This window comes from Ranitomeya variabilis, chromosome 2, assembly GCF_051348905.1.
Source record: "Ranitomeya variabilis isolate aRanVar5 chromosome 2, aRanVar5.hap1, whole genome shotgun sequence".
Taxonomy (NCBI): Eukaryota; Metazoa; Chordata; class Amphibia; order Anura; family Dendrobatidae; genus Ranitomeya; species Ranitomeya variabilis.
The window spans coordinates 457,885,767-457,912,594 of record NC_135233.1 but is presented as its reverse complement, the minus strand read 5'-3'; the positions used below and the strand labels follow the sequence as shown (position 1 = coordinate 457,912,594).

Genomic DNA, 26,828 nt, shown 5'->3' with positions numbered 1-26,828 from the left:
CTCTGGTTGCTGTTGCGCATACCTTCTGGCATTGAGTGTGGGTGAAATCTTTCACTTCTCCTGTCTCCAGGTGCTGCATTTTAATAAGGATCCTCTCCCTTCTGTGCAGCTGAGATATTGTTCTTAAATCTGTCAAAACAGTTTTATTACCCCGACTGAATAAGCTGCCAGATGATGACTGATCTGTTTAATGAAGCAATTCGAGAAACTGGGGATGTGTGACTAACCCGGCTGTCTTGCAGATTTTCTCCTTTTTGCAGAAGACACATTCCTTTATTGTGTTTTCTTAAAGTAGGCAAACTGCATGTTGTTTTTGCTGTTAGTTTAATCTCATTCTCTTTGCATAAAAATGCATATTAGTCCGTGTCTTTAAGACTAAAAGTTCTAATTAAGCAGGTAATCGCAGGGGTTTACGATGTAGAGCGCCCCGATACGGAAAATCCTTTTTATGTTCATTCTTGCAGTCTGTCATTCTTCCTCCTCGTACGTCTCCATGTTTTTTTTTTTCTGTTAGACACCTGTTAACTTTCCTATCTTTTGTCACTTCTTGTTGGTAGGGGGAAAAGTAATCACATATACTTAAGTTAAGACACCTTTCTAGATAAAGGTCCATTCATAGATAAAGGTTCATTTGTAGATAAAGGTCCATTATCATAAATGAGTCTCCAAGGAAAGCTCCTTTTACTATAATCTTGCAGTTTAAACCAGCGGATGAGCGAATGTGCAGGGATAAGGTGTTATCTGAGCATGCTCAGGTGGTTACCGAGTGTCTTCGGCGTGCTCGAATAAAATGTCCGAGTCCCCGCAGCTGCATGTCTCACAGCTATTCGACAGTCACAACACATGCAGGGATTACCTAACAAACAGCCAATCCTTGCATCTGTTGCAGCTGTCGAACACCCGCGAGACATGCGGCCATGAGGACTCGAAGATTTTTTTGGGCATGCTGAAGACACTCGGCTAGCAGCCGAGCGTGCTCAGATAACACATTCGCTCAACACTACCAATTACCCAACAAACTAGGAAAATACTTGTTCGTCAGGTGAAATTATTTTTTTTTTGTTTGCCCAAACAATCTTCATTCTCAGCAGCACATTGTCCTGTAAACAGGACTTGCGCTGCTGAGAATAATTCCATCCTTTGCTATAAAAAAATTGCTCATTGACCAGCTGAAGCGAGGTCTACGAAACAACGTCAAATCGTCAAATGTGTACCGATGGGCATCGCGCAGTGTAAATGAACCCGTAGTCAGTCAGGCTTGTGACTGTGACGCTAGTCACTTCTCACGGCCTAGCCGGGAGTCAGTGTGGTCAAGGAGTCCAAGGTCAGAAGCCAGGAGGGTATGTCATAAACAGAAGGAAGAGAAAAAGGCGTAGTCGGGTAACGTTCCAAGGTTAGAAGCCAGGAGGGTACGTCATAAACAGAAGGAAGAGAAAAAGGTGTAGTCGGGTAACGTTCCAAGGTTAGAAGCCAGGAGGGTACGTCATAAACAGAGGAATGAGACAAAAGTGTAGTCGGGTAACGTTCCGAGGTCAGAAGCCAGGAGGGTACGTCATAAACAGAAGGACGAGACAAAGGCGTACTCAGGTAACGTTCCGAGGTCAGAAGCCAGGAGGGTATGTCCTAAACAGAAGGAAGAGACAAAGGCGTACTCAGGTAACGTTCCGAGGTCAGAAGCCAGGAGGGTACGTCATAAACAGAAGGAAGAGACAAAGGCGTACTCAGGTACCGTTCCGAGGTCAGAAGCCAGGAGGGCACGTCATAAACAGAAGGACGAGACAAAAGCGTAGTCGGGTAACGTTCCGAGGTCAGAAGCCAGGAGGGTACGAGATAAACAGAAGGACGAGACAAAAGCGTAGTCAGGTAACGTTCCGAGGTCAGAGTATCGGGAGGATAACGGATCAGAGCAGAAGGGGTTAAACAGGCAGATGGTCAGAACGAAGTCCAAGGTCAGGCAACAGAGCAATCATACAGAACTCATGGCACAGGAAGCACAAACCTCACAGGCTGAATGTACGTCGGTCAGTGGGAGAAGCTGCTCAGTTAAATAGGCATGGAAATCACCTGGGATAGTGAACACCTGGAGACAGCCGACGCCTCCCAGTCACAGATTGGACAGTCGAACAGTCAATCAACACGCTGACAGCTTCAGCACGCGCCTGTACCGGATTTGACGGCCGAGCTGTCAGTAACTGCATCCCAGACACACTGGGGTGGAACCGTGACAGTGAACTTGTGGTTTTGTTTGACAAAGTAAACCTCTCAATCGCTGCGAATAACGGAAGAGTCAGACGGTCCTGTAAGTTGGACCGGAATATAAATACTTGGGTCGGGACAGACAACATCCAGTACGATTTTTCTGGTCGGTCGACAATCACGGACATGTGAATGAACCCCACTCACTATTGTAGGTGCCATCTGTCAAAAACACATGCAGCACTCTTACGCAAAAAAATGAATGTCTGAATGAGGCCTGAGCCTGGAAGTTTGTTATGTAACCTACTTCTTTGTGTATATTGTTCAGTCATATGCGAGATGCTTTTCCGTGTGTATGCCAGACCTAACTTGGTGCAGAAATTGGATCCAGAAAGTGTATTTTTTCCTGCATGTCTCCTCTATCAAATCAACCGAGAAATTGCTGTCCTCCAAAGGCTTTCTTACGATGAGTATTTGGTGCATATTTTTTTTTCTATTGTGTATTTTCATTTTTCCAAAAAAATCAGTGTATTACAGTTCCCGCAAGGTGAATGAGATTCATGTAATTCTGCGCAATGTGCAGTTTTTAATGTTGCACAAATCCACAGCATGTCAATTTCTCTTAATGTGTTTATTTCTGGATTTTTTTTCCCCGGAGACATTGAGATGCAGAAAATCCACATATATATATATAAAAAAAAAAACCCACAAAAACAACTAAAAAAAGCACATGCGTTTCTATTGCAATTCCTCAATGGAAATAGATGTAATACACCGATGACTTCATTCATAAACTTCTATGCGAACTTTCTTGGCAGACCAAAACTGCAGCAGGAAAGCTAATAAATGTATGCATTAAAAAGACGAAAAAAAACATGCACTTAGTATGGTAATGAAAAAATGTAAGTAATCGAATTGGTACAGAAAATCTGCAGCATCAAAAACGCACCAAATACTCATGGTGGGAACTTGGCCTTAGGAGCATGTTTTGCATTGGACGCCTCGACTGGTCATACTGGTTTTAGGTGACTGTCGTCCTGTCATTCTTGTAACTTCAGTTTCACGTTCCAGAGATATTTTCATGAACACCACGAGTCGGACTTAATACCGCCATAGGGACAGGAAATGGCCCTTTGTATTGTGCTTTTGCTTTCAGCCGTATAAGATGTATGAGGAGGACATTTTTTCTGGATGTCGATTTATGTAAACCACCGTCCATTATCTGAAGAATGTTTTGTAGCACCTCCAGGTACACAGATGGGGGATGATTATACACCCAAAACCTGTGCTACACTTCCACCATCGCTGATCTTTTAATACCTTCCTGAGGTCTCATGCCCACGTTGCTTATTTTTTTCCTTGCAGATCTGCAGCATTTCAAGTCTTTCGGTGTTTTTGCCGCAGATTGCTCCCATCAGCCTAAAATTGGAAACAAAACACAGGTTAAAAAAAAAAAAAAAAGTGACAACGTGCACTTTTTTTGGTTGCAAATGTTTCCCCTGCTTATTAGTTTGGTTGAAATCTGCAGTAAAAACTCTGAAAGAATTGACATGTTGCAGATGCAAAAACAAAATGAGCAACGTGGGCATGAGATTTTAGAATTGTCATACTCTTTGCTGGCCCTAGGAAATCTTAAAGGTTTTGTGGCAAATCTGCGCAGGAAAAGAAAACTGCAACGTGTGCACAGGCCCTTATGGGAAAAGCATGAAGACCATTACTCTTTTGTAGTCTCCGTTTTAGCCATAACTATTGATTGGGGGCTCTTCTCCTCCTTTCTGAGTAGGGATCTGTTCACAACTCTTTTTTTGTACCCTCTTCAGTGTCTCCGTCGGGACTTGCGTCTCAAGACCTGAAAAATTAAAGGGATTTCGTGGCAAAATTTTGACTTTCGTGAAGTTGACGGAGTCACTTTTTGCTGTCGGCCATCATTATCGGCAGGTACAAAAACACAGTGGTTCACGTTTTGTTGCCCACCTCAAATGAATGATTACTGCCGAAAACTTTGTCCAACAGAGCACGAAGTGACCCGTCTGCTTAAATTCAGGCGATGGCCCTGTCGGCAAATATGATCTTGGTTTAAAGGCCTTCTGACCGAGGTTGGGTGAAGCCCCTGACGAGGGGCTTAAATCATGATGTGAACACATCCTAATTCTCATGTTTGTTGTCATGAACACAGCCTAAGACTCATGTTGCCAATGAATAACGACTCCATCTATATTCTTAAGACCTGGATCTTTAGGTCTAGTAGATGTGGACCCACTGCAGACCCCAGTTTGCGTTATTCCTTCTCCTTTGTAGCATGGTGCTGTAGGGGCTTGGCGTGCCAATGCATGGTGAATATTTTTTGAAATACAGCATCAAAATAAACATGGCACTATTTTGATTTTTTCTGTTTTGGCGTACTAAAAGAAGAGCCGATACTGGGGTGATGACCTCTAATGGCATAATTGGTGCAGACTGTGACATGGTGGAGATCGGCAGCTTATGCCACACAAAGCCCGTGTTCATTCACTTTAACGAGCTAATAAACATTGTGGCATTGCTGGTTCCTGCCGTATTTTTAGACAATGCGGTATCCTGTTCTACTTTCTGGGAATCAGACCTCGCACAGATGTTTCTTTTAATAGATTAACTTGTTAATGGGACACAGATTTTCTGTTTTGGACTTTTCAGGCTTTTTTGTTTATTTGGATATATACATTTGGTGCCCCCTTTCCAGCTGTATAATGGACCTGTGTCATCTAGCTTTATACATCCATGGGGAATGATGGATGCTTATTGCAGTTTTCTTGGCGATCCATTCTGAGGTTGCCAGTGTTGGTCGTTGGGGCTCATACACACAGTTGTATTTCGGTTTCCTTCGGAGGTTTAAGGGACGTCCGTCCTAGTCGGTAACCTTTTGCGGTTTCCAGCATTGTGACTGAGGTTTTGCAATCTGCTCTGCAGACATGAAGTCATCCTTCAGTTTACTCGCGGGTTACAATGCAGCTAGTATAATCTGCAGAAAAATCCATATTACGATACGGCTCAGATTCAGACAAAATATTTGGCACACTTTATTTATTTGTTTTATTAGTATTCAATTAGATTTTTAATAACCATTCACCATGTGTCTGATTTTTTTTTTTTTTTTTTTTAAAGGGGTGGAGGAGTGGACATAAGCGTGGTATACCATACTTTCTGACTTTAAGAAAACAAAAAGAACATAGCCAAAATGGAGGCCAGTGATTCCATCTTCCTCGTTATAGTGGGTTTCTGTCAGTGTCTCATGACTGCACAACGGAGAGAGGGGATTTGTCTTTAAGGACAGAAAACCTACAAAAGGGCGGTATCTCTCCCACGCATCAGTTGGTTTCCTGTCCTTGAAGGGGGAACCTTCATTTAAATCGGTGGTGCTGGATGAAGAGGAGAAGATTTACCCAGGCCTGGCCGGTTGATTCAGGCAGTAGCTCGGTCCCTGCTGTGGCCGGTGCAGGGTCCTGCAAGCGCCACGGTAGGTCCAGGGGGACTTGACTGGTGGGACGGCCCAAGTAGCTGTGCCATTCTGTGGTTGGCCAGATACCAAGCGTCCCCGGTCTGAGTATGTTCGTTGCGTGCACCTGATGACCAGTGACATTTGACCCTGAGGTGGTTATTTTTCACTTCCAGGGTAAGACCATAAGAGACCTCAGCGGAGGGACTGGTTGTGTCTTGCAGGTCCCGCATTTAAATGCGGTTAGACCGCTGGCAGAGCGGATTGAACAGTACTGGCAGCTAAATCGGTGACACTTTCTAATGTGGTCCATAGATCTCTCTGTTGAAATGCTGACCGGGGGATATTCAAACCAAGTCCAAGCTTTGCTCTATCCCATGTGAAAAAGAATACTTATTAGGCCTAGTCTTGGATGACCTTTTGGAGAAAGCAGGAGACTGCAAAAAAAGTATTTCCTAATTTGCCAATTCCAGCCGATAGAAAATCCTTTCGGAAAGGTAGGCATAACCGGAGAAGACTCCCCTCCCCCCCCAGAGATGAGGATAGAAGGGATGACTGGAGGAAAAAGTTAGAGGTTCTATGTTTGGGGGACCCTCCCATGAAGGAAAAAAATCCAGTGACTTGTGTTCCCGCTTATGGGGAAGGCTCTCACTGCAGAGCCCTTTCATTCAGTCTGGCTGTGGCCCCTCTGATCTTTGCAAAGCACAAGTGATAGCTCACCTTCAAGAGAAAGATGCGCTGGTAGTTCCATATCGGGACGACTTCCTAATTCTAGGCAGCTCAGTCACTGCAATGTTCAGTTAGAAGAGGTCAACGCCACCTTCAAAAACTTAGGTTGGCTCTTAAATCTAAAAAAATCAATACTAAAGCCCCTGAAAGTACAAATCTTTTTAGGTCTCATGCTGGACTAGTGGCCTTAACATCTGCTGGCAGGGTTGATGACTTCCAGGCCCTGTCAGAAGGTCCTCACTTCACACTGATCTCCCTAGGCTATGTGCACACGTTCATGTTTTTTCACGATAAAAACGCTATAAAAACTCATTAAAAACGCATACATTATGCATCCTATCATTTAGAATGCATTCTGCATGTTTTGTGCACATGGTGCGTTTTTTTCCGCGAAAAAAACGCATCGCGGTAAAAAATTTTTTGTGGATTTACCGCGTCTTTCCCGCAATTCTATGCATTTGGGAAAAAAACGCACAAACGCATAAAAACGCGGTAAAATCGAGGTAAAAACGCATGCGGATTTCTGGCAGAAATGTCCGGTTTTTGTCAGGAAAGTTTCTGCCAGAAATCCTAACATGTGCACATAGCCTTAAGGCTGTGTGTTCACGTTGCTGATTCTTCGCGTTTTTTTCAGGATAAAACCGCAAAAAACCAACATACAATATGCATCCCATCATTTAGAATGAATTCTGCAATTTTTGTGCACATGATACGTTTTTTTCTGCGAAAAAAACGCATCGCGGTAAAAAACGCAGCATGTTCATTAATTTTTCTGGGTTTTTTTGCGGATTTCCCACTATAAAATGCATTGGGAAATGTCTGGAAAAAAACGCACCAAAAATACGACAAAAACGCGCAAAAAACGCATGCAGATTTCTTGCCGAAAATTTCAGGTTTTTCTCAGGAATTTTCTGCAAGAAATCCTGAACGTGTGCACATAAGCCTAAAGTAGCTTCTAGGTTCAATATGACTCAAGAAGTACCGTAGTTCTTCCATCTTTTTATTCTAATCCCAAAAGTCACAAAGAAGAGAAACTTCATACGCTAGACGTCAAAAGATGTCTGATTAAATACTTTTCAGTCACGGAGTCCTTGAGAAAAGATTGATCATTATTTGTCTTGTTTCCTGGTACTAGAAAAGGGCTTTAAAGCATGAACACTAACCAGATGGATTAGGGGTGCGATCAGTTTGGCTTATTCTGTGAGGGCTGAAGTCTCACTGCACAAGAGCCGTTGCAACCTCCTGGCCGGAGAGGTTGGACGTGTCCATTGAACAGATTTGTAAGGTAGCTCACCTCCTACTTTTTATAGACCAGATAGTCTGCATTTGACTTCCTCTTCTGGTCTCACCTTTGAGAGAGGTTCTGCAGGCTGTGATCCCTCCCTGAATACTTATAGCTCTGTAATTCTCTCTGACTTACCGTACTTACTGGTAATGGGATTTTTGAGAACACACGACAGCCCTCTTTATATTCCCTCCTGTCACTTGTATGGGTGAACACTATTTCTTTTTGGTTGTATGGTCACTTAGTGCTTAAGGGAAACGTGGTGTTGGTGTTTTAATCTTGTTAATAACCATTGGAAGTCCTCTTATTCTCTGTAAGGCCTCTTTCACATTTCCGTCGGTACGGGGCCGTCGCAAACCGTCGGCCCGACGTACCAACGGACGTTGTGCAAATAGTGCACAACGTGGGCAGCGGATGCAGTTTTCAGACGCATCCGCTGCCCATTATGAATTCCGGGGAGGAGGGGGCGGAGTTCCGGCCGCGCATGCGTGGTCGGAAATGGCGGTTCCGACGGACGAAAAAACGTTACATGGACCGTTTTTTCGTCACGACGGACCTCAAAAACACGACGCATCCGTTGCATGACGGATGCGACGTGTGGCCATACGTCGCTAATGCAAGTCTATGGAGAAAAAACGTATCCTGCGGGCAACTTTGCAGGATGCGTTTTTTCTCCAAAACGACACATTGCGACTTTGGCCAAACGACGGAAGTGTGAAAGAGGCCTAATCCAACTGATGTGTGGGAGAGGTGCTGCCCTTTAATCCTGTAGGTTTCCTGTCCTTGAAGGCGGATCCCCTCTCTCTGTGGCACTGTCATGGGTTCTGAAATTTCCCATTACCGGTAAGTAATTACATCTTTCGGAGCTTAAACGGAATCTCAAACTTGGGGTAAAGTGAACATAGGCTTTACCCGCTTGAGTTGTCTAAAAGACAACCCTTTAGGATATGTGCACACGACTCCTTTTTCAGGTGGCCAGAAGTTGTTTTTTTTTTTTTTACAAGCGGAAATTGCTCCTTTTTCTCTGGAGTTTTGTAAACCTAAAACAGCTTTCACTTTCTAAAACCTTTTCCTGAGCTCGTTTTTGTCTGGCTCCAACCTAGGAATTTTTTGAGCGCTTATACTCCATTTTTGGGTTGTCTTTTAGTGTACTTGTTTGTTCTGGACTGTTCTATTTTTTTTTTTTTTTTTTTAACTACAACTTCGAGAACACTTGACAAAAAATTTCAAAAAAGACACTCTGGCATCTTCTCAACTTCTTTTGAGTCCTTCCATTGACTTGTAGTGTAAGGCCTCTTTCACACTTTCGTCTTTTCAGATCCGTTGCAATGCGTCGTTTTTGGAAAAAAACGGATCCTGCGGACACATTTGCAGGATCCGTTTTTTCCCCAAAACGACCATAGACTTGTATTAGCGACGGATGGCCACACGTCGCATCCGTCGTGCGACGGATCCGTCGTGTTTTGGCGGACCGTCGTCTGGAAAAAACGTTCAATGTAACGTTTTTGTCTGCGTCGGGAAAACGTGTTGCGACGGATCCTGCGGCATACGTCGTTTACTAGAATGGAAGCCTATGGACGCAGGATCCGTCGTGACACGTCGTATGACGGAATCCAGCGCTGTAATCCGTTTTTTTACACTGAGCATGCTCAGAATCAGGAATTTGTAGCCAATTGGGCAGACAGGCCCCAAATCTATATAAACCTGGCCTGGGGCGTCACCCCCAAATGTGCCAGCAAGACTCCTGCCAGACTGAAGAGACAGCCAGTCAATATATTGGTTTCGCTATTTTCCAGTAGCCAATCACATTTGAGAGACTCCCATTTTTAGGCAGGGAAAATGGATCCGTGAAAAAAGGATGAAACGGATGGTAAAAACGGACAAAACGGATGCAACGGATCCAGTTTTTCGACGGAACCTTCTAGCGGATCAGTCGAAATACTGGATGCGTTGCATCCGTTTTTCACTATTTTTGACGCAACCGTCGATACATCGCGCCGACGCATTGTGACAGATTCAAAAAAAAGGAAGTGTCAAAGTAGCCTTAGTTTAAAGCATCTTTAGAGCAGAAGATGCCGGAAGAATGGTCCGCTTCCTTTTTTTTTAAAACTGCTTGGTGTCTTTAGAAACCTGGAGTGTTAAAATGGTGCTCCAGGATGAGTATTGTAATAGCAAGTCTTTTTGCATAGAAATTAATACGTTGGTGCTTTTGAGTGTTTTGTTAGTGCTTTTTCCACCCGGAAACGAGGCATGTGAACATACCCTTAGGCATCATGCAGGTAGCAGAGCTGCACTCGGCACCATTCCTCCTGTCAAATGTGACAGATGTATGACTGCGGTTCCAAACGGAGTAAAATCTGAGGACAAATGGGTACTATGTTCCTTCATTGCTGCTTACTGTTTATGCCTTTTATATAGCTCCAACATATTCTTCAGCGCTTTACTCAGATTGTCCTCATTCCCTCCGATCCCTGTCCCAATTGGGGCTCACAATCTAAAATCAAAATTAACCCATCGGCTTGTTTCTGGAGTGTGAGATGAAATCGGTGTTTGGAGAAAATCCATGTGAACGCTGAGAACATGCCAACTACATGCAGACGTTGTCCTTTGTGACAGATTAAAACCCAAGTTCCTGACCCGCACATCCGGTTTCTGGCTGGTGTAGTCCCTCTGAGAAGTTGCAAAGTCTTACAAAAGACTAAATTCATGATACTTTTGATAATTTAGCTCTTTTTTTTTTTTCTTTTATAGTAACTTATGATTTTTCTTTTACTTCTATATTGGCTGACCAGTAGTCTTTAGGGTGTTTTTTAGTGTCGGGTCATATTATGATGCTAAGTGGTCCCCGGGTGTTGAGATGGTTGGTATGCGTCTGGAGATCATATTAGACTTAACGTGGACTCTAAAAATATTTATTCAAGCAGGTCTTTCATCTCCAATGCGTAAAAATAACAGCTGGGCCCCATTTTTGCATCTGAATGTGGCGGTTCAGTCTGTTTCTTAAGCCTTCCTGGTAATCCAAGAAGCTGGATGGCGTTCTATTCTGGCTCTGGCCTGAAAGGGTTTGTATGTATGAGGCTTGTGAACAGATCCTGCCTTATGGCCTATTCTTCTCAAACTTTACTCTTTTTTTCTTTTTTTTTTCTTTTTTTCACCTATTTTTCCTGGAATAAAATATACACATATAGAAGAAGAGGCACCAATGTAAGTTGGGTTTTATCTGTTCTGTACACAGCAATATTTCCTTGTATGTATCGTCTCTATATATGTATGTATGTATGGGCGTTACAACCTGTATTATAGTGCAAAATGGAAAATATCCCTGCATTCATTGCTGGCCCTCTTCTGTAAAAGTCCGTATTGGGCCTGAAAAGAAAAAAAAAATATTCGGCTGGGTCATAGACATAGGCACTGAATACAAATGTAAAAAAAGACTGTCAAATCCAAACATGGACTAAGTGTGAACAGGTGCTGAACCTAGCGTCACCAACTCATACACATACAAACAAAAAAGGCAGCACTCTGTAGCGCCATAGCATGCAAATATGAAATATGACAATTGAATTGCATTACTGCACTAGAAATATGAAAAATTGAGAAAGCTTAACTCATAAATTGGCCAATTCATGTGTACCTGTAAGGCGTTTCTCCTTTTCCAGGACCTAACACTGCCATTCCTCTCCTAGAATAGAGTCTTCATCTGAATGGGAACCTAATGTGAGTCCTCTCTTAGACTAAAATCTATCTCTCTGTGGAGGGATCTCTCAAGAGAGGACTCACATTAGGTTCCCATTCAGATGAAGACTATTCTAAGAGAAGAATGGCAGTGTTGTGTCCTGGAAAAAGAGAAACGCCTAACCGTGGCTTCCAGGTACACATGAATTTGCCAATTTATGCGCTAAACTTTCTCAGTTTTTCATATTTCTAGTGAAGTAATGCAATTCAATTTTCATATTTCATATTTGCATGCTATGGCACTACAGAGTGCTGCCTTTTTTGTTTGTATGGACATAGGCGCTGTCACAGCAAATGTGTATCCACTGCATGGTTGAGCAAGGAGCTGACGGATCCCTGCTCCATCATCCTACTCCAATATACCGTTGAAACCAAGAAGCCACTTGGTCTTCTGCTACCACCGGCGGGATTTAATTATATGATTTTTATTTTTTTTTTAAGAGCAGTCTCTGTACTGAAGTGTAGAGAGTAAAGTGAACACTCCACCACAGATACGTCACACAGGAACGCACCCGTAGAAAAATAATAATAATTCTTATTATTTAATTCTTAATTCTTAATTATTAATTCTTATTTCCTACGACGCATCCACTTATCACTGTATACTCTGGAAAAAGAGGACCAAGTGGATTTATACCGTTTAGGGTCATTTTGGGATAGATTGAAAGGACATGCCTTGTATATACGATGTCATAGAATTAAGTCCCATGACCCGGTATCGGACTTGTAGAAATTTTGATTGTTAGAATAATTGGTGACACATACTATTGGTGACATAGTGATGATTGAACGTGCTGGGATAAGGTGCCATCCGGCCATGGTTCGGTGCCATCCGGCCATGGTTCGGTGCCATCCGGCCATGGTTCGGTGCCATTCGGCCATGGTTCGGTGCCATCCGGCCATGGTTCGGTGCCATCTGGCCATGGTTTGGTGCTATCCGGCCATGGTTACGTGCTACCCGAGTGTCTTCGGAGTGCTCAAAAAATATGTTCCAGGTCTCGCGGCTCTAACAAACAGGAAATCCCCGCATGTGTTGTGGCTGTTGACCTTCAGGCGCGGGGACTCGAACATATTTTTCCCTCTTTTAGCACCCGCGCATGTTTGGATCCGACCACATTCGCTCATCACTAATCCTTCGTCTTTATTTTTGGTACGCCGATATGATCCACCAATTCGGCATCCAATTTCTGCCATTGTGTGGTCAAGCTGTGCGTTGAAGTTTTTGTGTATTATTTTTTTTTTTATTTATTTATTTTCTTTATTTTCATCTCACCGTGAAAACAGAAGCCATTAGGGGAACAAAGCTTTCTGCCCCGACAACTAACAGGTCTCCAGGTTCAAGCGTATTGTGTGATCAGTTTTGCACATACCTTGCGGCTTACCGAGCATTGAAGATTGGTGCGTTCCACCCATCATCCCTCCCACCCTCTCAATGGAATGTCTCTATTTTTTTTTTTTTTTCGGCATCCACAGAAAGGTGAACAGATTGGAAGCAGTAAGTGAAATAAGAGACTATTGTTTCACAATGGATGCTTTTACTAATTGTTGTAACTTGTTTTTCCAGGTCTTGCGTGTAGCGATTCTACTCAACTGTTCGTATTTACCGTAGTTTGTGTTCTGTGTATCGTCGGGAAAGAAAAATGATTTGGCCGCTGCGATGACGGCAACTTTTAGTGCTGCTAGAGAAAAACTGAGTAGCACTTGGGTACCGTGTGGAATCATAGGCTGCTGTTCAGACTGTGATGGATGGATGCTGCAATTTTTTTGAGAATTTTTTTTTTTTTTGTGAAATTTAAAGCTAATCTGCTTCAAAACCCATAATCGTTGCTTAGATTTTAATCTAAATCAACAGTACACGTAAAAATAATCAACTTTGTAATATATCTTATCCGAGGAATCTGTTTCTCCTTCTGGACTGAATTTATATTCTCAAAATTCCCAATTTGTCGGTGAAAATCTGTCTTCAGTAAATTCAGACTTTTCCATTGCGGAGATAAGAGATGACAGTTGGTGCTCATAAAGTTCTATGGAGAATCCTCTAGCTCCTCCCCTCCAAAGAATTTTCAAAGCACCAAGTGTCATATCTGATCTCGGTAATGGGAAAATCTGTCTTCGCTGAATAGAGATTTTAGACATGAATTGAGGGGGAAACCGTTAGGAAGAAGGAAGCTGATTTATCTGATAAAATATATTACAAAATTTCGGATTTTTCCCGTGCACTATCGATTTGTAAGGTAAAGAGTAACCGTTTTAATTTTTAACTACTTTTTATGCGGATCTGCTTCAAAATACGCCAAATAAATCATGTGAAACCTACCCTTAAGAACAAGATATCATGTTCAGATATATCTAAACCCCCCAAAAATAGCCTTGAAGAAGACAGTAGAGTCTCTTGTACCACCTATTGTAGGGACAGCATCCTTTAGTCAATATTAACCCTTTGAGTCTTGCCACATGACTAAAGACATGAGGCCAAATCAAAATGGAAGATCCTCCATTTTCTAGACATCTGTTTTGGAATTCTTGTCCCTTGTTGGTGCAAAAAAAAAAAAAGTGTCTGGGTGAAAGGACTCTAATGGAGGCCTAGGGGGGGTAAAGTTTTATCTTTAGTGTAATGAGACTTAAAGGCCAGATTGTTTCCTGGGAAAAGATCTGCAAATGGCCTCTTCCAAAAAGAAGAGAACCTCAACTGTCACCTATTGGATCTAGCATCCTAGAACTAAATATTTACCCCTTGATTTTTTTTTGTTTTAATTTTCTTATGAAGAAGATATTTGCATAGTTTTCTCCCTGGTAGCATAGCCTGGCCTTTTAGTCTCCTGACAGAGAACCTTTTTTTTTTCCCCCTGAGACCTTATCTAAATGTGCATTCTATGTAAAAAATAAATAAATAAAATAAATTCTAAAAAGCCTGGCCAAAATCCCCAATAACCATGTACAGAAAGAATAAAAAAAATTATATAATTTTCTTTTTACGACCTCATAGATGATTCATTCATTTTAATTTATTCCATGTCAATAGTCTCCATTCTTCTGTAGAGATCAGTGCCGAGTATCGCTTCTTTTAGCAGTTTGTTATAGAAACTTTAGTTTTTTGGTTTTTTTAACTAGTACTCCGATAACTTCCGCTGATTTATTTTGCATTCAAGTTAAATGTGCTGTCTCCTGTTCGCGTGACACGGGGAAACTAAAGGCGGAAGGTGCCATCTCCCACCTGCACCCACCATGAGATCGAGAACAATGGGGGCAGTGGAGTGTTTTTTCTGCTTTTTGCTCATTGTGTGAACTCTCGCCTGTGTACACACGCTCCCGACGCCTTTCTCCTCTTGGAAGTAACACACCTTAAGTTTTATTTTTTAAGCTTAATGAAAGCGTTTTTGCTCTTTTTGCACTCGTGCATGATGAATCCAGATGTTTGGGTCTTGCACAAAGTATTGACTGGCAGTGAAGTCCGTCCTACGTGCTGGTGCGCTTTGATCAGCCTTTTTTTCCTCTTTTGGCTCGCGGATTAAAGAACCGTGAGTGCCAGTGGCTTCTGATCAAACAATAGATGTTTGCTTACAAACTGGCATCTTACCTTGTGTGCGCAAAGGAAAAATTATATAACTTCCCTCTGTGTCTGCAGCAAGAAGACAAAGTGTTCCTATGGCGTTATAAGGAGGAACTAGTTGAGCTGCGTTCACATGTTGCGTTTTTGCTGCATTTTTTTAATGCAAATTATTTAGAAGCTGCTTTTTACTGCACCAGCAAAAGCTACTAGATTTCAGAAATGTCATGCACACACTTCCTTTTTTTTTTCCTGACTCTATTGGAAAACTGCTGTTTTGTTTTTTTTTAAATCTGCAGCATTTTAATTTTTTTTTTTCCACCATAGAAAGCAAAAAAAAAAAACCCACGTAACCATGCAATTTTTTTTTTTTCTACTTTTTTGTTGGATAAAACGTAACTTTAGACAAATGACACGTGTAATCTGCGCCAAAAAAAGCAGCAAAAACCTGCTTTTTGGAAGCAGCTCCTTTTTACTGCCAAGAGATCAGGTTTTGGCTGCAAAAAAAATCAACGTCTTAAATTACGTGGGAAAAGATTCAGTATAAGGGTCTGTGCACACGGTATTTTTGAGCTGTATTTTTTAAGACTGAAAAATCCAAATAAAAAATCCGCAATCAAAAACTCGGTGTTTTTTACATTGAATTTTCAGCCCCTTAATTTTTTATTATTTTTTTTTCCTATGGACCCTTATTTCTTGAAGGAATTATTCCCAAGATTAATAGGCCTCATAATGATGTACATACGTTTTTTTTTTTTGTTTGTTTTTTTTTCATATAAAATTTTCCTTAGTAAACTTTTATTGCAATATTTTGCCAATAATTAGCCTGGGTCACACGTTACATCTGACGGTTATTTATTAAAGTCAGACAATTTTTGGCTCAATTCTTCCCCCTCCACCAATGTGGTGTTGTATAATTACTGAAGTTTTCTGTTTTGGTCCATGAGGGGATAAAAAAAAATACCCTTAGTTGAATGGAAAGGTTTTTGTTTTTTTGTTAGGGGTTGACTGTTTTTCAAGTCCTCACCTAGTTGCAGTTTTCCGTCTTTGAAGACCTCATTGATTAAATATCAATTCCTTTTCTGTCATGAAGATCGAGGCAAGAAATTGCTTTTAGCAGTTTATTTTAGAAACTTTTTTTTTTGTTAAACTAGTACTCCGATAACTTCCTCTCATTTTTGCGTTCAAGTTAAATGTGTTGTCTCCTGTTCGTGCAACACGGCAAAATAAAGGCGGAAGGTGCCATCTCCCCATCACCCCCCTATGGGCAGCAGCATAGAAGATAATATATATATTTTTATGCCATAGTATAAATGCGTTAATGTTTGTAGACTTTTGTACTAATGACTCGGAGATCAGTGTTCAGGAATTAGAGGGGCTTGTCATACAGTGGATTCGACTTCCAGCCCACCAGGTGTGCACTAAAAAAAAAAAAAAAACTTTAGATAGTTGTGAAATGTTGAACAATGACCCATTGTTGGGTACAGAAATGAAGTAAATGTGGCTAACGTCGCTCTCTGCCGCGCTCTCACATTTAATAGTACAGTTGTTGTCTGTCTCTTGGCTTTTTGCCTTCTTCCTTCTTTTTCCGCCTACATTATTATTACTAGTTAACTGCAAAAGCCTTTACCTGAGTCCACTTTGGCTGCAAGAGGACATTTTCTTCGAACCTAAGCTTGTATTCTTTTTTTTTTTTTTTTTTTTAAATGCCTGAAGAAGGAGCCTCTTTGCCGAGAAAGCTGCAAATCTAATTTTTCTGTTTAGCCAATAAAGTTATCATTCCTAGAATACTTTTTGTCATTTTTGGGCGTAAAAGTATTTACACACTGACACTGTATCACAATATAATTTTTGTTGTTGTATATCTTAGTACATGAATTAAGCAATATACAGTAAGAGGAGCCATTGTGACAACACAGCCTACCTTTATAGTATACACCTCTTGAAACTTTGTCAAATAAAAAAAAATAAAAAATCGCTCTACTACTACGGCTTGATATGGTGTGTAGTTTTCCTATAGGGTAAGTCATCAGGATCGTTTGTCTACCTCCAACAGAAGGTGTCTCAATGTAAATAGTTTGCCTATGATAGGGACCGAGCCACGTGGTGCAGGTACATGTTGTTGCAACGGAGGAACAAGAGAGACTCTTAACAGGTAGTCAGATTCACACTCCGGTTCCGGCCAGACTAGTGTCTGACAGCTTTACTTATACAAAATTATAACAACATACTTCAATGGGAAGTCAAGCTTATTCCTTCTCATAATAGACTCACTACTGCTAATGACGTATATAATTCTGATGATATCTGCTTGTAGTAGACCATTTCTTGGAATTGGCACGGTGTTGCTTCCACACAAGCAGGGTGGCATAGCGCCACTTGATTTCTTCTTGATTGTGAGCAAAGAAACTGGAACACAAAATGGAGTCTTGATCCAAAGTCTCTAAAATGGCTGCTGAGCAAGAGTAGGCCTGAGGCCTCCTTCATCAGGGTAGGTACTATAAAGGTAGACCATGTTGTTGCAACGGGCCCAATGGGCAATTGTCCAATCTCCTTTTAGTATTGAGTTTAAAAACAAACAAACCCTTGAAGAACTTTCTTCAGAGAAACTGAATTTTTACCAAGCAGGACGCCAGGAGACTGATCCAAGGGTCGTTTAAGAGGTGTTGAGAGAGGAACAGTCAATGGGTGGCAAAACCTGGCGGGTATAGTCTTATTTTTCTCCTTTTCTTACTGCAGTGATGGGTTGCCTTCTGTGGGAGATTGCCCTATGGCCAGACTCAAGTTCTTGGACAGGGATGGCTGGTCTCCCTTGGGACACATGTAGATTCTTATTATCATTATTTATTCCTTACCGTTTTTGTTGCAGCTGAATGAAATGAAGGGGATGCTTAAGAGCGAAAAAAGTAGCATTCCTTTGTCCCTACGACAAATCCTAGGGCAAGGCGCTTGCCTTAACTTACAATCCATAGTTACATAACCCCTGTTTTTGCGCTTTGTCTAGGGCAGTGTTTCTCAACTCCACTCCTCAATACCCACCAACAGGTCATGTTTTCAGGATTTCCTTACCACTGCATAGGTGATGGAATTAATGCTTGTGCAGGTGATGAAGTTATCACCTGTGCAATACTAAGGAAATCCTGAAAACATGACCTGTTGGTGGCTCTTGAGGACTGGAGTTGAGAAACACTGGTCTAGGGATCGTGCCTAATGTAGCTGAAAAATTTGACAGTTGCCTCGCGCTTCAATAGAGAAACTGAAAATCTTAGTTAACGGCTGCCGCGTTGTAGTTTTGGCCACTTTAATATGTACAGCTAGCCTCTGCCCCCCCGTTACCAGCCCCGTTGTCACATCAGCAGCTTTGTGTGCCAGGTCACATTGTGGTTTTTATTGGGGTTAGAACAAATAACATCACTAAATGATCTTCGTTTATTGTTCTAAGCCAGTTCTAAAACTCGCCTGACGGGAAGGTGAAGGTAGATCTCCCTCTCTTATAAGCTGTAGACCGTACAGGAACACACAACATCGTGTGAAGGATACTACTAGTGAATTATTTTCGTTCACATTTCGATTCTGTCCCAATTCTAAAAACTGACAAACTGAACTAATATCAAAAACTGATCCGTTATGTAACTTGTTCAAATCCCATTGACTATGACGGCATCACGGGGACCTTTTATCTCTTCCATCTGGATTCCATTGTTAGTCCTTAAAACAGAAAACCGAACTCATCATTCAGATTTTTTTTTTCATGTTTTCGATTTCCAAAACGAATATCTAACGGAACCCAGATGGACCCTCTTGTTGTCTGCATCAGTTATGCAACAGATCCATTTTATATTTTATTTCAGTTTGTCTTTCTAAAAATTAGGCCATAAGAACGTCCGAGCAGAAATGGACATGGCATGGCATATACTAATTTGTACAGTATTTTTGATTAAAAAAATTTCTGGCATTTCCTTCTTTTGGATAACTTGCATACTCCATTACAATCAGCTAGTTACCAGGAAACCTGCCTAGTCTTTAGTGTGGTCCTGATGTCCTGTATAGTGGCCAGCTTTTGACTCCCTATTATGCCATAGGTTTTAAAGAAAATTTGTCACTTGAATCAATCCTCCTAAGCCATCTATGGTCATGTAGGTTATGGGAAGCTGAACAAAACTATACCTTGATATCTGCGATCCGATGTCTTATTCCAGAGAAATCCCCGTTTTTCTTAATATTTTAAATGAGCTGTTAAGATCTATGGGCCGGACATAGATCTCCCCAAGAATCCGCCTCCAAAGCTTATTTTAAATGAAAGGGAGTGTTAACCGTGTGAGGCATGTAATGGTTGACCATCTTCTCTCCTGATCTGCAGTTCTCACACTGGTAACTCTCCTTTTCATTTTCAATAATTTCTGGAGACAGACTCTCAGGGAGATCTATGTCCGGCCCATAGATCTTAACAGCTCATTTACATATTAAGAAAAACTTGGATTTCTCTGGAATAAGACATCGGGTCTCAGATATGAAAATATAATTTTATTCAGCCTCCTGTGACCTACATGCCCACATGGTAGGATCAACCCTCCTAAGCTATCTGACAGATTCCCTTTAAGTGTATTGCCACCCTGAGGACACAGTACAGTTGAAAGTCGTGAGACCAATCGCAGCTGCTTCAAGTCCTACCCCACAAAAGGAACTCATTTTTGTCTTCATATGACCTGGAAGAAATACGTAGTCGCGTTGCACCTCACCCTATATTTAAGGTCAATGTTTGTTTGTTTTTTTTGTCTGCTTCCTGACCCTTTTTAGGTTGAAACCTCCAGATGACCTTTTATACAGTGATCCCTTACAGGTGGTCACCCATGTCCCACTACGCACGTTCGCTCACCTTGTATTCCTTTCTTTTGATGTGGGGAAATTGCTGATACTTGGCGTTCTGCACACAGATGTAAAAGCAAAAAAATAGAGATTTTATTATTGCATTTGAAGGTTTTCTTTCCTTTATAAACCATTTGAGTGATTACACAGTATCGCTCTGACCTTGTACATTCATTTTTATATGAATTGACATTTAAAGTAAATATTTCCTTTTTTTGTCTGTCAAAGGTCACATTCTTTGATTACATTTGTTGCCCATGTTTGAATACACTTTTTTTCCCTAAATGCATGTATTTCGGCTAAAAATAATCATTTTTTGGAATTGGGCGTCATTAAAAATGTTGCACTGTTTGCCTTTTAAAGTCAAAGATGAATTTGCAGGGAAAGAAAGATCTTGTCAAAGCTATTGGTGTAATATTTTTTAATGATGCTGAACGGCAATAAGTGTTGTTTTGTTTGTTTTTTTTTTTTTTAGCCCCAAATACATGTATTTAAGGGAAAAAGATTAAAATGGTCGACCCTTTTTTAATACATTTTGGTGAAGTAGTCCTGGGGACATTGAACCGCCTTATGACAATTGCTGTGGGTCCCAGCAGTCAGATTAGGGCCGGGCTCGACTGAGGGCCGGGCTCGACTGAGGGCCGGGCTCGACTGAGGGCCGGGCTCGACTGAGGGCCGGGCTCGACTTGTGTTTTTAACAGGGTGAGAAGAGAAAGCTGCTGCCAAAAAATTAAAACAGCCCGATCCTTCTCGATCAGGAGGCCACCATTCACATCAGATGGGCCGCCGGTCCCATCAAAAACGGCAATTTCGGTCTACTTTTATCTGTGTTTTGGGGGCATTTAAATATTGAAAATGAAGCCCAGTGAATTGTTTTTGGAGCAAAGTGCATCAAAAAAGTCCTGAATTGTAAGTTGTCGAATTACCCCAAATACTTTTCATTGCACACTACAAAATACAGACCAATGTGGGCGTCGTTTCAATGTTTTAGACAAGTTGTAAGTTGAAAATCTGAAAATATTGAACATTTTTGGCACACCGTTACACCTGCAAAATGCCTACATTAATTGGGGTGGGCTAACTTTATTACAGTTTGGTAAAATTTACTCCAGAAAACCTTTTTTTAAAATTTTAAAGTGTTTTTAATGTTTTTTCTTAATCTTTGTTATTGCAGGATCACCTTTACTACTTTTTGCCAACCGTCGAGACGTCAGATTGGTTGACACAGGGGGAGCAAAATTAGATTCGGTGGTGGTGGTGAGCGGTTTGGAGGACGCAGCTGCCGTGGATTTCTTTTACTCTCAAGGACTTATATACTGGACAGATGTCAGCGAGGAGTCGATAAAAGAAATCTCCTATAACCAGAGCGGGAGCTCGCAGCATGTCATCATCTCTGGCCTGGTATCTCCGGATGGTCTGGCTTGCGACTGGATTGGAAAGAAACTTTATTGGACGGACTCTGAAACCAACCGGATAGAGGTTGCTAACCTCAATGGCACTTACAGAAAAGTCATTTTTTGGCAAGATCTGGACCAACCCAGGGCAATAGCATTGGATCCGGCTCATGGGTAGGTTATGATCTCTTGTCGTCACCATTGTCTCCTCTATAGTCAGTTACCTTTTAGGAATGTAGAGAATTTTTATTTTATTTTTCGGACTTACCATGTGACAAGGGAATAGTACTAGTGAGTTCATAAAACTTCATTTTAATAGTGGAAACATCCATCGTCCTCAGTTCCCAGCATCTGGTAGTCCCCTTCTCGCTGCTTTCAAATTGTAACTAAAAGAGGAGGAGGAGGGAGATGGAGCTGCAGCATATATTAGCAAATTCCTCCAATTAGAAATGTAGTAAAGTTCTGATTCAATATGTCTCTTTCCTCATGTACAGGCATTGCAGAACCTTAGGTTTCCATGGTTACGACCACTAGCTAACTAATTATCACTATATCAGTGCTCTTAACCATGGATACCTAAGATCCTGCAATGCCCTGTACATGGGGTAAGCGACACATTGATTCAGAAGAACTATACTACATTTCTAATTGGAGATATTTTCTAATATTTATTATTATTACACCTACTACATATTGGGATAGGATCTTGGAGATGGGAATACCCCTTTTAAGTACATCTGTGTGTTCTTTTGTTACAACTAGTGATATATATATATATATATATATATCGGGGACGAGCGAGTCCTGGAGGTACAAGCTGCAGATTCTCGACAGTCTCGAGTAATTCCGGAGATGTTTCTTCGGTAAGGCCGAGCCTCCTTGGCCCTCAATACTCTTGACACGGTTGCTCTGCACAGATCCGTCGTGCTGAGATTGTTGACATTGCATTTTGGCTTGTGAGGAATGAACATATGCTGGCGAGTGGCGGCCTCTATTTTAAGCTCAACCACAGCAAGTGAGGTTTCTCAAACTACCGGGTCCCCGGCCGTACGCACACAAATGAGTACACCACGGTTGTGCCTCTCGTACGGCTCGGAGCGGTGTCATTCTTCATTCTTATTCCTCCAGATTATCCTTTGTAACGTTTTTCAGATCTTGAGGGACGGCGCATACAAGCTAGATTTTAAAGGGAAGGTTCAAATTGCCACATTTCACTATTTGAAAGTGTTTTCCAAGACTTTTTTTAAATTCTTTTCTTCAACTGATACTTCAGACTGAAAACAGCCTAAGGTGAAGATAGACTGTTGCCGTAGCTCTGCTAGTCCTCTCGGTGCAAGCTTCTGCTCTGTAGCTCTTGATATTCTTGTGTTCCTGCAATCCCTGCCCCCCTATGTTTAGTTGCCAGCTTTCTGCCTATGCACAGTGTAGGCAGACAGCTGTCTATTACTGGTATGGCTGGCTCATCAATTAGAAGACTAGCATAGCTGCAGCGGATAAAACTACGGCAAAGCCAATATATTACAAAGTCTTGGATTAAGGATCTGTCCTTATTTTTGCAGCTCTCAGATTTATCCTTCCTAATCTATTTACAGATACTCAATTAAAAGTACCTGTGTTCCCTGAAATGCATTAATATTTTATTTTATTTTATTGTATAATATTTCTCTGTAATCCTGAGCGCTTATAAAGACTGCGTATTACAGGTGTTTTCCTACTAATTACGGTAATATTAAAGAAGTTGTCCACTACTTGGACAACTCATTCCCCGCGGTTGGTCCAGATTTTAAAAAACAAAACAACCCCTCCCATACTCGCCTCCCGTGTTGGCGCCGTTACTGTGCGGTGTTGCGACATGTGGCCCAGCGGCACCCAATCAGCGCTGGCATCTGTCCCCACCTCCAGTCAAATTGAACATGAAGAGGAAGTCAGAGATCAGCTGCCGCCCGGACTTCCTCTTTATGTCCGATTTGTCCGAAGGAGGAGACAGTGACTCCAGCGCTGATTGGACGCCGGGGTCACATGTCACAACAACTGCACGAGAGCCCCCCGGACCGCAAGCGCTTACACTTTGGGAACTGTCGGCACAGGCGGTTAGTATGGGTTTATTTTATCGGGGCCAAACATTTAGATCAAAAAGGTGTTGTCCTATTAGTGGACAACCCCTTTAAGGGTCCTTCTTTGGAACACAAAACATACTAGTTCTAGTGCCCCCCTCCCTCTAAGAATGACCACCTAAGGTGCACCGGGTGTATGAGAGGATCCTGTTTTGTCAGCGGGTCCACTCTTCTCCCTAGGTTATGTCTCAGCTCAGTCAAGTGGGTTCTTTTCTTGAGATATATATTTATATCTCATATATTCATTTTTTTTTTGTTATTCAGGACAACCCCTTTTGGATACTGTATAATATATATATATATATATATATATATATATATATATATATATATATATATATATATATATATATATATAATACACCTTTTTAATGTGGATGAGCAGAATGAGCTTCTTCATAGACAATCTCTTTATAATGGACGTTGTCTGGCGTTTCAGACATTATTAAATTCTGAAATCCTAGCAATAAAATAAATGTGGTCAGTGAGTAAGAGGTAGACTTGATCTAGTGTGACAACCTGAAATAAAAAAAAAAAAAAAACGTGCCCACGCTGTTCTCAAACCAAGAGGTTGTGTGGTCCGGGCACCAGTGTACTAGAAGGCGGCCTTCTTGCCAAGAATGAGAATAATGAAAAGTATTGACCATTCTCACCATTTGGATGGTCCAATCAGTGCTAGTAATAAGGGAATTTGTAGGGACACACCCAGTTGTCTGTTATATTCATATAAGGAATAATGGGAACAACACACAAGGCAAAGAAAACGGAACTACACCCCTATAGGGATGTCTGTGATGCTGCCTGCCCTCCATTGTGCTGGTCTAGTGTAAGGCTAGGTTCACATTGGTACAGTGCTCTGCGCCGAGAACTAAGTCAAGGTTTGTGTCAAAAAATAGTATTCCAACGAGAGGGCCGATGGAGTCGCTATGGACACTGACCTTCTTTTTGGCAGTATCTGTCTTTTTCAACCAGCACAAACGGTCAAGTAATAGTTAAAGAGGACATTACTAGGACAGCCCCTTCTTAAACGAAATGTTCGCCCTGATAAAATAATAAAGCCTATACTCTCCTCTGGAGGCCGGCGCCGTTCCCGCGGTGTCAGCACTCGCTATACCTGAGGCCGTGATGTGTTGTGACATGTGACGCCGGCGCCCAATCAGTGCTGCCATCACTGTCCCCGCCTTCGGACAAACTGAACATGAAGAGGAAGTCAGAGATCACCTGATCCCCGGCTTCCTCTTCGTGTTCAGTTTGTCCGAAGGCGGGGACAGTAATGGCAGCACTGATTGGGCGCCGGCATCATGTGTCATTCCACTGCATCACCGCCCCGGGGAGAGCGAGTGCCGCCACCACTGGAACGGCATCGGCATGGGAGTATAGGTTTTTTATTTTAACGAGGCATAACCTTTAGTTTTAAGAAGGGGGTTGTCCTAGTAGTGTACAACCCCTTTAATGTGTATTTAGAGAGTGATTTTCCTGATTATCGGCCTTCTAAACAGACTTCCAGTCTCCCAACAAACAAACAAAAGACTCAGTCATTGAGAGAGATGAATTTTTAAGCTTAACGTAACAATCCTCATTCTCGGCAGCACATCGTTCTGTGCGCAAGGAGGTACGGTTGGCCGGTCTAAACAAGCTCTTAAGAGGAGTCTGGCATCGGAACCCTTAGGGTGTGTTCACACATGGCTTTTTCCAGCTGGTTTTTCTGCACCCATAACCTTCCCTCTTGGCAGTTATAGTTTTGTCTTTTACATGTGTTTTTTTTTTTTGTTTTTTTGTTTTTTTTATATATATACATTTTCCAAGCGGATTTCATATTTTTGTGTGCGGTATATTAAAAAAATAAATAAATGTATCTGTAATGTGTGTTTTTTGTTTTTTTTTTTGTAAACCACAAAAACCCAACGTGTGAGCATACCCTTGATCTGAAAAATAAAATCCATAAGTTTTTGCCACTTAAAAATTGACAGTCAGATGCAGACGTGTGATTGGCTACCGTAGCCACCGTTACTATAGCCGTATAGGTAGTAAAGTTTGCAAAGTTAGAAGCATTTTGGTTATTTGGGGTGATGTCTTATTTTTATTATTTTAGGTCTAGAACTCGTCTAATGTATTTTTTTTTTTTTTTATAAGTTTGTCTTGATTTATTGTATCATTACCCATTTATTTTATGTCTTTATTATAGATAGATTTTATCTGATTCATATTTGGATTGCCGACAGATTATTTTTACTTTTGGCAGCTCCATTATGTGATTAATAGCCCTGCCTCATACATCTTTTTTTCTTTTTTTTTTTTTTGTAACTTATCTGTAATAATAAATCAAAATGAATGAACGTCGTTGGCGGCTCCATTATTTATGAAATCTGTTTCCGTAGAAAAGAGGCGGTTGTTTTGTCACATAGTAAATGGTTCACTAACATGTCTGATAGGACGAGTACCGTAATTTGATTTGCGCTGCTTTTGGTTCTGCTTCCAGTCTTAATTGGCAGTCAATCTTAATTTCCGCATCGGACATCCTCGTCCCGGCATCCTGGGCCTGGTAAGTACGAGTGGTGCCCAAGATGCCGTACACAAAACTGAGGACCGATTGCCAAAGAAAATCATACCAGACCAAAGGGGCACCAACTGAATTATTGAGCTCTCGTGTGTAGTCCTTTACGAAAGTTTAATCTAATCTCTTCCCAGATAACCTGATTGACAAATCCTCAGTGACCCTCCTCCTTGCTACTGCTGAGATCTCGCACTGCTCAGTACAAGCTGCAGCTGTCAACAGCTGTGAAATTTGCAAGATTTAAAGGGGTTGTCCAGGCTTGGGCTCTTATGTTTGCAGACATTTGATGTGACTGCAAATGTGTGAATCTATTGGGATTCTCCGGTGCCAGGATCGGTATGAGCTCAAATAATGTGATTTGCATACATGTGGTCACATGCCGACTAATCGTCTGTGGCTTCTCTCCATACAAGTGAGTCTGACCCGTCTAGTTGGAATGTGGCCGGAAGTATGCAAATCACACACAAAAAGTGATGTGCACAGATCAGAACATGATTAGAACATGTGCCTCCTGTAAAGACTATCCCTAAATGTTGTTAAAGGGTTATTTCCATTTTCATAGATGGTTAATGTCAGATAGTGTTTGTAAAAAGGAGCACTTTTGCAATTTACTTCTTATTAAACTTTTCAGACTTTCTTGAATTATTAGTGCTTTTTTTTTTTTTAACAGCTCGTTTATGTTTACAGCTCGTTGCCTAGGACACTGACCACCACAGCTGTCTCTCTTGTAGGCACTGAAGATGACCAGAATTAAGTGATATCGGCACGCTCCAGTGATCCTGTCCAGCTTCCAGATTGTGCTTACAAGCTCAACAGGAAACGGCTTGTAAGCACTTCCAATGTTCTGTCCAGCAGTGGTGGTCGGTCTCCAAGGAAACGAGCTGTAAACAAAAAAGTGTCCATATCTCAAGAATGGCTAAAAAACTTAAGAAGCCG

General features: G+C 41.5%; 1 protein-coding gene and 1 long non-coding RNA gene across 2 annotated transcripts in view; one reads left to right on the top strand and one right to left on the bottom strand.

The window, feature by feature from the left end:
* Window positions 1–26,828, top strand: part of LRP5 (LDL receptor related protein 5) — a 128,383-nt gene that overhangs the window by 13,510 nt on the left and 88,045 nt on the right. The window contains exon 2 of the mRNA XM_077287388.1: window positions 21,005–21,398. Coding sequence (XP_077143503.1) covers window positions 21,005–21,398 — 394 coding nt within the window. The remainder of the gene's footprint in view (window positions 1–21,004; window positions 21,399–26,828) is intronic.
* On the bottom strand, window positions 15,501–24,434 carry LOC143806632 (uncharacterized). Its single transcript, XR_013221524.1, has 4 exons — window positions 24,277–24,434; window positions 21,493–21,610; window positions 19,841–19,888; window positions 15,501–16,385 (listed from the first exon to the last, which is right to left on the bottom strand). It is a non-coding gene; the product is annotated as an uncharacterized LOC143806632 (long non-coding RNA).